Genomic DNA, 13211 nt, shown 5'->3' with positions numbered 1-13211 from the left:
TAAAGAAAAGAGAATGGAACTTAGATCAGAAGATTTGGACACATAGTCCAACTTATAAGTCATATAACTTTGGGAAAGTCACTTAAAGTCTTTGAACATCAGATTATATGAAAGACAGGGATAATAATATCTACTTCAAGGGACTGTTATGAAGATCAATTAAAATATATAAAAGCACTTAGAAATTGAAAGCATCACACTTAAGATGTTGTTATTGTTATTATTAATGTCATTACTGCACTGACTCCACATAATAATAATCTGTGGTGACTCATATTCAGAAATGTGGCTATTTGCAGATGAGAGAATTTATCTACTAATAGCCAAATGATATTTTGGCTACCATTCACCTGACCAAATAAGAAACATTTAAGAAGTCATTTAAAATCAAAAGGTTCCAACCTCAATGTGATATCAACACATTCTGAAAAGGTCAATTAATAATGAAAATGCCAATTTACCACTTTCATGATATGCAAAATAAAACACTATAGAGATATCTTAAGTGATATTTGACTTTGAAAATCAGTTTTTTTTAATCTAAAAATAGATACATTTATTCATATAGATCATATATGTCTATAAGAGCTAGGGAACTGGATCTGTGATTTCCTTGAAATGAAGAACTCCCAGAAGTAGAAACTCTCTCTATCTCAATTCAGGTTATTATCTTCTCTATAATATATAGTCAAGAGTATCTAAAAGAGCTACAAAGTTAAATAACTGGTTCAGAATCACATTTGTCATTATGTAGCTGAAATAGGTCGAGTCCAGCAGTCATTTTCAATAGGACTCTTTATGATTCCATTTGGGAATAGCAAAAATACTATAATGATCTGCCACCTCCTTCTCTAATTTGTTTTTACAGATGAAAAAACTGAGGCAAATAGGGTTAAATGACTTACCTCAGTAGTAAATGTATGAGGCCAGATTTGCAATCAGCTCCTGCTAACTCCAGGGCCAGTATTTTATCTACCGAGCCATCTAGTTGCTGTTATCTTACCCACTATGAATACAAATACATGGACATATTTACATGGATAATCTACCTATTCCCTACTGCGCCCTAATACTCCATTGAAAAAACTGGAGATGACCTGAGGTCCTTTGAAGGCTATGGTAGTTGAGTCCAAGCTCTAGCAAGCCCTGCCAAGCTGGAAAGGCTCTAAGTATAAACCTGGCAGTGTTTGCTTTCCAAATAGATTAGGTAATCATGCAGTTTTCAACTAATAAGGCCAGCCACCAAGTGATGAATTTTTTAGTCTTTAGCAACTCATAAGTTACCAAGTACTAAGGCAAAAATGGATAATGACATATTTTAGTAGCAGAAGTGCCCACAGATGAAACCATAGATCACTTGAAATTCTAAAATATTCATTAGAATTCTAGTGAATTCTTCCTAGTCCTCCATAGTAAGTATGATGATTAACTTATTCAAAAGTTCTAAAACAAGGGTTCTTAAATTAAGCACCATGGATTGATTTCAGGGGTTCTGTAAACTTGCACAGGAAAAAGAAATATACTTTTTGGATAGAGCTCTAGATCAGGAGTTAGGATGACACAACTTTCTAAATCAGTGGTTCTCAAACTTTTGTTTTCAGTATCTTTATCCTATTAAAAATTATTGAGGAGCTCTCAAAAGCGTTTTTGTTTATCTGGATTATATTTATAGACATTTACCAGATTAGAAAAAAACTATTTTTGAATTTGTAGACCCTCTAAAAAGGTTTCAGAGATCCCCAGGATTCTCTAGACCATACTTTGAGAACCACTGTCCTAAATGAACTCAGATAGTTACTAGTATAACATGTTGGGAAAACCCTGGATAAATCACTTAATCCAGTTTGCCTCAGTTTCTCATCTGTAAAATGAGCTAAAGAAGGAAATGGCAAACCACCCCAATATCTTTACCAAGAAAAATCCCAAAAGGGGTCACAAAGAGTCAGGTATAACTAAAAATGACTGCATTGAACTTATTTTCAATAACCATAAATTAAAATTTAGCATTTCCATCCTTTACTTAAAAACATTCTGAGAAGGGGTCCAAAGACTTCACAAGATTATCAAAAGGGTTTATAACTCTCTGCTCTATAATAATGAAAAGGGGGAGAAGATGGGATCAAAATCCCATCAATGCAGAAGACTCTATAAATAACTTCGATGTTCAAAGTTATGATGACTAGAATTTTCCAGAAAACACACCAGTTCACTTAATGCAAAAAACACTGCAGAAAAATATTAGGCAGATGTTCTAGCAAGGGGAGGGAAAAAAAGGGAATAAGCATTTATTAAACATCTAATACATGTTAGTTGCTTTATAAATATTATTTTATTCAATTTTCACAGCAATCTTGGGAAGTGGGTGCTATTATTATTCCCATTTTGCAGTTGAGAAAATTTAAGCAGTCAGAGATTAAGTGACTTCGCAGGGTAACATAGCTAGGAAGTATTTAAAGCCACATTTGAACTCAGTTTTCCTATCTCCAGGCCCTATACACTATCCATTTTGCCTCTATATCCACCCCTGATATTAAGAAGAATTTCTCTTTGGAAGAAAAATATGGATCTCATTTACTTTTATGACATTGCAATCCAGAGAAAGATCTTTTATTGCAGTCCTGGACAGCTTACCCCAATTTTGGATTCACAACAACTGCAGCTGGTTGATCCAGTTGGGTAGAAACAAGCCATTTTCTGTACCTTCCATCCAACTTGGCCACTTCTATCCGATTGGTACTGGCATCAGACCAATAAATGTGCCTGAATTTGAGTAAAGAAAGTTAAACAACAAAAAAGGGCTAGAAAGTCTGCATCAAAAGTAGACATTTTCAAATGAAATCACTTAGCATGAAGAATATTTTTGTGTATAGGAGTAGGAGAGATGTTAATCTAAGATAGGAAATTTTCCACTCATTAGCAGCATCCAGCCTTAGAAAGTTGAACATGCTCCCTCCTACCTCTTTCAGGGTCAGAAGGAACTTGGAATATAGAGAACTCATCAGCTCAGAGAAAAGGATGAAAATGATTTTTAAAAATAACATTTGGCTCAGCAATGTCCTCCAACCCTGATTTATATTACTTAACATGTCCAACTCTAAATAATTCCAGTTCCATTATAACAAAGTCTTAGGTCAAGAAGAGAACAAGACATCAACTAAGAAAAGAAATCTACCATCCCCTAATTGGCAGAGAAGAATGTCAAATTCAAAAGACCCTGGATCTTCGGGCTCTGGACTCCGGTAACACAACTCAAAGGTTTTGTTCTTTGACAAGGGACTCTGAAAGAAAGTAGTCCATTATAAAATCTTATTTTAGCTGGAACAGTGGGGAGCTAATTAACATTAGAGATTAACCTATCTTCTGGGAGCACAAGATGGGTTTGCTAAAAGGTGAAAATTAATTTATACTGCAAATGATTCATCATTCTTCAGGAACTTTGTTGGTCTCAGAGCTCCTTCTCCTCAAACGTCTTTCCATTAAGAATTCCTTTTCAGAAATGCAGGTGTCTCTATGAATGCTTGAATTCTTCCCCTAATGTAAATGCTTCCCCCTAAATGTCCACTTCAAGCATCATCTCTGAACTTGAATTAAATATCTATATCAGTTTAATATGATATGAATCAGTTAGATAATAATGCTACTCATGGCTTCTATTTAGGGACCATTCCCAATCTTGTGGACTCTGGGATTTCAGAGAATTTGGAAGGTAAAGAACAGACATCAAATGTGACTTCTACAAAGATGTCTGCTATAACCCTCCCTCCCCCCAAAAAAAGCTAATGTTGGAAGAAGGATTCAAAACTAGAGTTCCTTGAGTTCATATTTTTGCTTGGAAGTCATTTTTTACTAAAGTCTCAGAGCTTATATAAGCTCTGTATAACTATAATGAACATAGAGAAAAGAAAAAAAGAAAAATTTCTAAGCTTAGCCAATAGTGGAACTTTGGAAATGAATCCCAAATCTACAATGCTAAATAATGCTGTTACATAACAAATCTGGCTTTTGAAACCCATAATTAATATGTAGATTTTTTTATATTTTACTTGGTAGATGTTTAGTATTTCCAATGGGATGTGATCCTTAAGAGATTAATATATGCTATGAAAGATAACAAATAATCAATTGACTCAAGAACCATTCTCACCTTCCAACCCAATCTACAGCTATTCCATCAGGACGCATAATATATTTGAGATTCAGGTCAACTTCTTTCACAGGATTATTCCCACTGCTGTCAAAGGTAGGGATATAGGCACGTTTGATGGAACCAAAATCAGAGCCCTGACCTAGGACAGTATAGTATACAACACCTACAGAGAGAAAACACAGAGACAAATTTCACATTGAGAACAAGTGCCATTATAGATCTGGGGAATTGGTCAAGTGAAATATATAAATTCATTGAGAATTCATGAATATTGTTGATTCAACAATATGGTCATACTCCAAAGTCCATTTGTATGTGTATGTGTACACATGCACATGTGTGTTTGTGTTATTATCATATGGCCATCATACCTCTAACAAAGACCCACTCCAAATCTCAACATAAATATAGATGAGCCAGGATTCTCACAGTCTGTGTTGGCAAAATGCAGAATCAAGTGAGATAAAATATATAAAATGCTTTGAAATAATTGCTATTATAATTACATTTTCTTTTCAGGTGGCACAGTGAATAGAGTTCTATGCTGGTTATTTGACATATACTCTGCAATTCATGGACTTGCCCAGGGTGATACAGCTAGTAAGTTTATGAGGCCAAATTTCAACTCAGTACTTCAAATCTAGTAATTCTATCCACTGCACTACCCAGCTGTTCATGAATTACGAAGCATGCACTAAATAAACAAGGATGAAAACACAGGTAGACTGAATAAAAAGAAAAGCAAAACTGTTGACTAAGTTCATACAGTTATGAGGGCCTTCCCCTCCACAAACAAAACTTGGTTTACTCATATTAAGAAGAAAAATAAAGCTTCTAAACAAGTTCAGGGGCTAACAAAACTCATTTTGTTGGCACTTACAACAAATATCAAAGTTTATTATACTCACTGAGGCCAATGCCTTCAGGATCCCAATCATAATCAATGGCCTGGATGTGTTCCTGATTGTCAAGGTAATCAGAATACTGCTCTGATGAGAGATTGTATTTTCGAATTCGAACATTGTCTGGCAGGAGTAGTAAGGGAGGGGTTCCTGTAAATAAATGAGGAGGTTACTTTTATCTGTGTGACATTTACTTCTGCCTTTTTCTGGGGAAAACCCCAAATCTCTTCTCTGTCTCTCTGTGTTTCTCTCTCTCTCTCTCTCTTTCTCTCTCTCTCTTTCTCTCTCTCTTTCTCTCTCTCTGTCTCTCTGTGTTTCTCTCTCTCTTTCTCTCTGTCTTTCTCTTTCTCTCTCTCTGTGTCTCTCTCTGTCTCTCTTTAGCTGTCTCTCTATGTATATATTATATATCTATATCTATATTTATGTATATACATAAATATAGATATATAATTGGAAACATTTTTGACCAGTTAGTTAAAAAGTTTCAATGCTCAACTGACAATTTATTCTATCAAGACAGGTTTTCTTATTTCTATTTCTGGTAGAAGGACTGGATATCAGCTTCAACTGAACCTGAAGCATATGTTCATTAAGCATCTAGTATGTGAAAAGCACCATGCTAAGTGAGGGAACTGAGTGACCCATAATCACTCCATCTTGTGACTACATTCTGGAGTAGCTCAGTTCCCTTTCTATTCAGTTATGGAATAAGTCCAAATTCTGTCTTGTGAGAAAGCTCTATTTAATTGTGAGAATTGTGAGAAAATTGCATGGTTTGAACCTATCACTAAGCGACTCAGAAACTGGACCACCTCTACTTGCTGCTTAGAAACCCTTAACCAATATCTAGTTTATGCTGACCAAAAACCCCATCAGATCCAAAGATTGATACCAGGAATTTTCTATAATTGTACATCTCAAGCATTCCATATGACTTATCTAAAAAGTGGTCCCATCTCAGGTATAAGCTGAATATGAAGGGAAAATATCTTTTTTTTAAAATGATAAAATTAAGGGGTGAGAAAGGAATGTAGTGGAAGAAAAGGAAAGGGTAGAGAAGTGGAATGATGCAAATTATCTGCAAAGAGGTAAGAAAAAGCTTTTACAGTGAAGGGAAAGAAGAGAAGGAGAGGGGAGTGAATGAACCTTACACTTATCAAAAGAAGAAACATACATGCTCAATAGGGGTACAGAATCTATCTTAACCCGCAAGAAAATAGGAGGAAAATGGGAAATGGGAAAGGGGAGAGAGTGATAAAAGAGAGGACAAGTTGGGGAGGGAGTGGTCAGTACCAAAACACTTTTGAGGAAAAACAGGGTGAAAGGAGAGTAAGAAAATAAATGTGGGTAAATACAGTTAGCAATAGTAATTGTAAAACTAATTTCAAAGCAAGCTTCTCTGATAAAGCCTCATTTCTCAAACACAGAGGGAACTGAGTCAAATTTATAATAAATAAGAGCCAGGCCCCAATTGATAAATGATCAAAAGATATGATCTGTGCCCAAATGCTATAAATTCATGCATACCTTTGATCTACCACTACGAGGCATGAATACCAAAAGAGATTTTAAAAAATAAAAGGAAAATGACCTATATGTACAAAAAATATTCATAACAGCTTTCTTCTCAGGGCAAAAAAATTGGAAATTGAGGGGATGCTCATCATTTGGCAATGGATCAATAAACTGTGGTATGTATTTGTGATGGAATCTTTTTGTTCTATGAGAAACAATGAACAGGATGTTCTAAGAAAAAAAAATAAAACTTGGAGAGTCCTCCATGAAGTCAAAGATAGTGAAATGTACTGTATACAAAGTAAGAGCAATGTTCTGGGATGGCTAGCTGTAAATGACTTTTTTATCCTCAGTATCACAATCATCCTATGCATACCCAGAGAAGAACGGATTGTGTCTGAATACATTTTCCTCTCTCTTAAAAAAGACTTGGCCCCGTACTAATCAATCAGAGACTGAGATACCTCTTTTTCTGATTCTCGAATTATATCTGTTCATTCTCCCCCTTCCAACTTGCAAAGTCCCTATTCTTTTCTCTATTTAGAAATCAGATTACTTAATGTTATATTGTGTGCTTTTAATTAATTGATCTTATTTGATGTATACTTTTTAATATATAAAAATCTGTCTCCCTTACATGAACTGATGTTGAGTGAAATGAGCAGGACCAGGAGATCATTATATACTTCAACAACAATATATGATGATCAATTCTGATGGATGTGTCCCTCTTCAACAATGAGATAAAATAAATCAGTTCCAATAGAGCAATAATGAATTGAATCAGCTACACCCAGCGAAAGAACTCAGCGAAATGAGTGAATCACTACATAGAATTCTCAGTCCCTCTATTTTTGTCTACCTGGATTTTTTATTTCTTTCACAGGTTAATTGTACACTATTTCAAAGTCCGATTCTCCTTGTGCAGCAAAATAACTGTATGGACATGTATACATATATTATATTTAACATATACTTTAATATGTTTAACATGTATTGGTCTGCCTGCCATCTAGGGGAGGGGGTGAGGGGAAAAATTGGAACAAAAGGTTTTGCAACTGTCAATGCTGAAAAATTACCCATGCATATATCTTGTAAATAAAAAGCTATAATAAAATAAAAAAATAAAAGTCTGTCTCCCCCTGTATTTGGGGCCAGACCTAGACTGAAGCAGTCTGGTCCTGGTTTGGGGCAATTGGAAAGCAGTATTCAATAAATCAATATGCTCAGAACATTAATCCTTTGTTTTCCTCAGGCATTTAATCTTTAAATAACCACATAAGGAAGAGAGAAAGATTGTGCTAAGATATGGCCTCATATTTTTTTTAAAAACTCAATCTATCAGGAGGATAAGATGCATAAATAAATGTTTATAACATAAATTGATTCCAAACAAGTGTATAGAAGGGTCACAAACCTAGAGCCATGTGAGATCTGAGGAGGGAAAGATTACTAATCACTAATACCTGGGAAAATCAAGTAAACAGTCATATTTTTTTTAGCTGAATTTGAAAAATTGGTAAGATTTTAGCAGGTAAAGATGGAAATGAGAAGGGCATTACCACCAAAGGGAAGGCCAGAGGCAAAAATACAAAAGGAAGAAAAAGATCATCTCCAAATATTTTGGGGGTAATCCAGTATGGCTACAAGTCATCCTTGGCAAAAGGGAATAGAGTGAGATGAAGCTAGAAAGGGAAGGTGGTACCAGGTTGAGGAATGCCACCGTCGCTCTTTGCCTGCTTTATCTATTGTTCAGTCTTAGAACTCAAAGGGCTGGATTAAGAAGGAATTTTCTCCTATTTGCCAGCCCTTCAATGACTTTCTTTTTTTCCACTTAATTTTTTCTTTATTCTCTGGCACTGGTTCAGTCAAAACTGAGCAGAAGGTCATATGAGAGAAACAAAATATTCATAACCTTAATAGAAGTTTACCAGAAACTTCTCATTGTCTTTATTTTACTGATAGGTTTTTATTATTTTTTAAGCAAATAATCAGCTCTGTGATCCAATTTAGCTCCTACTTAATGAAACAGAACCATTTGTCCTTGATATTATTTTTAAACAAAAATAAATATTTTATACTTTAGGATGCTATGTATAGGATTTTCTTATTTAATGTATTTGTGCATCTATTTTCAGTAGTATAAATTTCAAATCCAATTTATGTAACTTTTAGAAAATTGCTTCATATTGTCTTAATCTCTCTTCACAATAGTTTCTTCATCTGTAAATTGGAGGAGTAAGACTCTTCTGATTCTCACAATCTATGGTTCTCCATAAATTGATTCCTTCCTTCTAGACTTTACATTTTTATATGAACATTTTATGTGGACATAATGTTTCAATCATTCCAGCTTCAAAATAGTTTAAAAATTTTTTAAATGTGTTACTTAATTATCAGATCAAACTTTCAAAGTGCCCTAATCCACTTTCATGCTTGAAATGTTCAGTGGATGCAATATTTAAGTATGCAAATCAAATGCATGTTCTAATGTGTTCATTTGCATGCCAAAATTGAACAGTTAAAATTTTCATTTTAACTACTAACCATTTGACATGCAAATTAAAAATGTTCTTCTCCTAGCATTTCCCCTTGAGCCATTAGCATATGTCCCAAATCTAAATAGATGAGAGCATAAAAACTTGTATACAAAATTGGATTGTATAGACTTAGATCAGTAATGGGAATTTGACCTATGTACCACTTCTATTTCTTCCATTTTGTCATTTCAATACCCTACCATTTTTCTGCTTTTTTCCGGTTCATATCTCTTAATTTTATGAGCCAAATTCCTACTTATTCAGAGACAGATTTTCTGGTGCTGATATTAACCTAAGATGTAGAACTAATGATTGAAGTTAGAAATGAGCCAGACCCCTTCTGTCTGTGATCATTAGTCCATAGACAATAAAAAGGTAATCTGTCAACAAAGTGTCCTTGATTTGCCCCAATTTAATGGGACTATTTTCTGAGACATCTTAAGTTACACTGCCTAAAACCTTAATTCAGGGAGCTGGGAGTTTGATGGTTTCATTAATTTCCTTCTGCTGACAACATGACATAAGCAGACTTTTGTTGTCAAGCAACTTGAAGGGGTATCCAATCCACATATCTTTTCTTGTTAAAGACATTTATCAAAATGGTCAGGAGGTAAGATCTGAGACAAGTAGGACATGACTATTATTATTTCAATTCCTATAGGTTTAAATATTTTTTAAGACAAGGGAAAGAGGGTGATGAATGAAAAAGAAAAAACTATGGCTCTTAAATGAATTCTCCAGCAGTGATAAGTGCATTCATTTCCCCCCTGCCCATAAAGTTGATTTTTCAGTGATGACATCCCAATATCATCCAAGCGTACCATCTGCTGCACACTGTTTTCCTTCGTGGTCACCCACAGACCTGAATCCATCAGCACAAATACACTCATAACTTCCTTTGGAATTTCTGCAGTCCTGGGGACAGACTCCAAATTGTTCACATTCATTGATATCTGGAGACACACACACACAAAAAAAACAACAACAACAACAACAAAAAAAACAAAGATGCATTTTTAAGTATCCTCCATCAAGATTTCAATTCAATTATTTTTTAGGCATATCTGACTTTGTAACCCCATTTGGGGTTTTCTTGGCAAAAATACTGGAATGGTCTGCCATTTCCTTCTCTAGCCACTTTACAGATAACAAAACTGAGGCAAACAGGATTAAGTGACTTGCCCAGGATCACACAGCTAGTAAGTGTCTGAGGCCCCATTTGAACTCAAGAAGATGAGTCTTCCTAACTCTAGGCCCACTGCTCCATTCACTGTACTATCTATCTGCCCCTAGAAACTTGCTTCTGTTCAAATTCACATTTGCCAGTGATGAATATCAAGGAAAACTCAAATGAAAGAAATTAACCAGCAAATAAAAAAGGGAAACCTAAAGAAATACAGTTATTTCAGCCAAGAAAAAGCTAAAAGACCCATAGATGAGGTCAACTCTCTGTTTTAGAAAAGAACAACAATTTTTTTTCCTCATCAAAAGTATCACTTTTCCTTTGCCAACATAGTTTTCATGTGCAGGAATCTACCATTTAATCTTTAAATGATAAACACTTGAGTTACAACTCCCCTAAAAGAATGTTCTTACTCATATCTACTTAAAACATACCATGGAATCAGTAACATTAAATTGAACTGGCCAGAACTCCCGAAAACATACTTAACTCTTATCACTTTTAACTGTATTCTTATCACATCCTTTGGAACTGATTCGTGATGAAAAAGCAAAATATGATGAATATAGCAAAATTTTAGAACTCATAAGTAAATCATATGAGTTTTGGCTATATAGTCCTTAGACCTAAATAGTTGTCCCTAAATAGTTGAGAAGACAAACCTTAACCAGATCCTACAATAGTTCTAATCCTTGTTTATTCTGAAATGTAAAAATCATAGACATAATACTACCAAGAAACTATGATGGTTCAAGGTCAATATATCTCACATTAAATAACTAGAGGGCTTAAAAAACATAATTAAAAAAATATCTACTTTACCAATACAGGAGTTTCTGTCTATAGCACTAGCATTGTACCCTGGCCTACAGGAACAGATGAAGCCTCCTTCATTTAGATTGGTACAATTATGTTCACAGATATTTTCATCACAGGTCCTTTCTGCCCCTGGGTCTGAAAAAAAAAAAAGATAAAATTATGAAGAAAAACAGTATAAATTTAAAGAGCCTATCAATTTAAAATTTAAATTCTATGTTTAAAATAGCCCCTAATCTATTCTTTTTGTCAACAATGATGTCATAGAAAAAAATTTATTTTTTCTTACAAATGTATGTAGGAAAGATGATTCTGTGATATATTTTGCCCAATCTGGAATTACAGGGACACTTTGTGGGTAGGTCACATTCTGATAAGCACAGGAACTTTGATCTGCTCTGTTTCTGACCTGGACTGATTTGACCCTCTCGACAGCCAGATGGGCTCTTGCCCTTGGGGAAAAACAATGTAGACTCAAAATTGGCTTAGTCCATTGCAGCTCAGAATTCCTGAGCTCTAGACATACACCAACATCAGTCTTCCTCTAGCAGGGATTATTGCTGTATATCACCATGTCCAGCTACTTTGAATTTTTTTATGGATAACTCTACTGTTTTGATGTTATTTTATTGTTTTTCAATAATATCCATTTCCTCATGACTTTATTTGTGGTTTTCTTGCAAAGATCCTGTAATGGTTTTCCATTTCCTTCTCTAGCTCATTTTTACTAATGAAGAAATGGAGACAAACAGGATTAAGTGTCTTGCCTCGGATTATACAGATAGTATCTGAGGTCAGATTTGAAGTCAGACTCTTTCTGAATTCAGGCTCAGTGCTCCACTGAGCTGTCTAACTATCTAGTTGTCCAACTCTACTATAAGAATCTATAATTTTGTTACCTAAGGGGCTTCTTTAGTCAAGGCACATCACAACACCATGAAGACCTAACTTCCTTTAAGACTCATCTCGATATCACCTACATGAAGCCTTTTCTGATTTCCCATAGTACTATTGCTTCTACCTATACCTCACCACCACAATCCACCATCACATGCACAGCATATCTTGTATCTATTTTAAATAAATCTATATTCTACATGTCCATGTTATGTCTCATCCCTAAATGATAAACTCCTTTAAGTCAGAAGCCTTTAGTGCCTTATATGAATAAGCATTTATTTTAAATGACACAAATTGAATGAAATTAAATGAAATTTCATTCAATGAAATGAAATTAATTGTGTATGGGCAATCAATACCCACTTGACCACATACATATATAAAACAGACTATCATTAGATTATCACTATCCTGTGAACCTTCAGATCCATGCTTGAATGGTGATAGGTGGAATAATTAGTAGGAGATCTTTCCAAAGAAAAAGGAAAAGGCAAATATTAAGCAAATTACAAGATTGCATTCTCTTTGTAAAAATCCAGGTTCTTTGCTTTGTGAAGCCCTTGTGAGCAACTCCAAGAAATTGTCTTTGCTCTGGATTTGCTCCTTCCTCCTGTCCATTTTTGGAAATTTCCTGCCTAAATCTCTTGTCATTGCTTGTAAATTTCCATATCTCACACTTTCTACAATCAGATTCTCATAAGGCCATCTCTAGTTTCTCCCCTGCTTCCAACCAGAGATGGAAAAATCAATGAGATCAGCTGATTGAAAAACCTTCCTCCTCACAATATAAATCCTACATCCTTGAGCAACTGTTGTATAGAAAAGGGAGCAAGCACTTATTAAATGTCTAGTATGTAGAAGGCCATATGCTAAGCAAGCATACTAAAAGTAGCATTTCTAATACAATATTAAATAGTAATGGTGATAGTGGGCAACCTTGTTTCATTCCTGATCTTATTGGGAATGGTTACAGTTAGTCCCCATTACCTATGATGCTTACTGATGGTTTTAAATAGATGCTACTGATTATTTTAAGGAAAAGTCCATTTATTCTTATACTCTCAAATGTTTTTAATAGGAATGGATGTTGGATTTTATCAAATTAAGCAAGAACACTAAATATTACCTCATTTAATCTTCACAACAATTCTTGCAGGTAGGTGCTATTATTATCCCCATTTTAATCAATTGAGGAAACTGAGTCAGAT

The 13211-nt window shown here is 34.7% G+C and overlaps 1 protein-coding gene across 6 annotated transcripts in view; it reads right to left on the bottom strand.

The window, feature by feature from the left end:
• Nucleotides 1-13211, bottom strand: part of LRP2 (LDL receptor related protein 2) — a 233801-nt gene that overhangs the window by 25982 nt on the left and 194608 nt on the right. For all 6 annotated transcript variants that reach the window (XM_023499266.2, XM_023499267.2, XM_031960509.1 and 3 more), the window contains 5 exons: nt 11110-11241; nt 9926-10057; nt 5056-5199; nt 4145-4310; nt 2632-2760 (listed from right to left, as the gene is read on the bottom strand). In XM_023499266.2, coding sequence (XP_023355034.1) covers nt 2632-2760; nt 4145-4310; nt 5056-5199; nt 9926-10057; nt 11110-11241 — 703 coding nt within the window. The remainder of the gene's footprint in view (nt 1-2631; nt 2761-4144; nt 4311-5055; nt 5200-9925; nt 10058-11109; nt 11242-13211) is intronic.

This window comes from Sarcophilus harrisii, chromosome 3 (genome assembly GCF_902635505.1).
Source record: "Sarcophilus harrisii chromosome 3, mSarHar1.11, whole genome shotgun sequence".
NCBI classification, from domain to species: Eukaryota; Metazoa; Chordata; class Mammalia; order Dasyuromorphia; family Dasyuridae; genus Sarcophilus; species Sarcophilus harrisii.
Note: the sequence above shows the minus strand (reverse complement) of the source record. Positions and strands in the feature narration are given on the sequence as shown.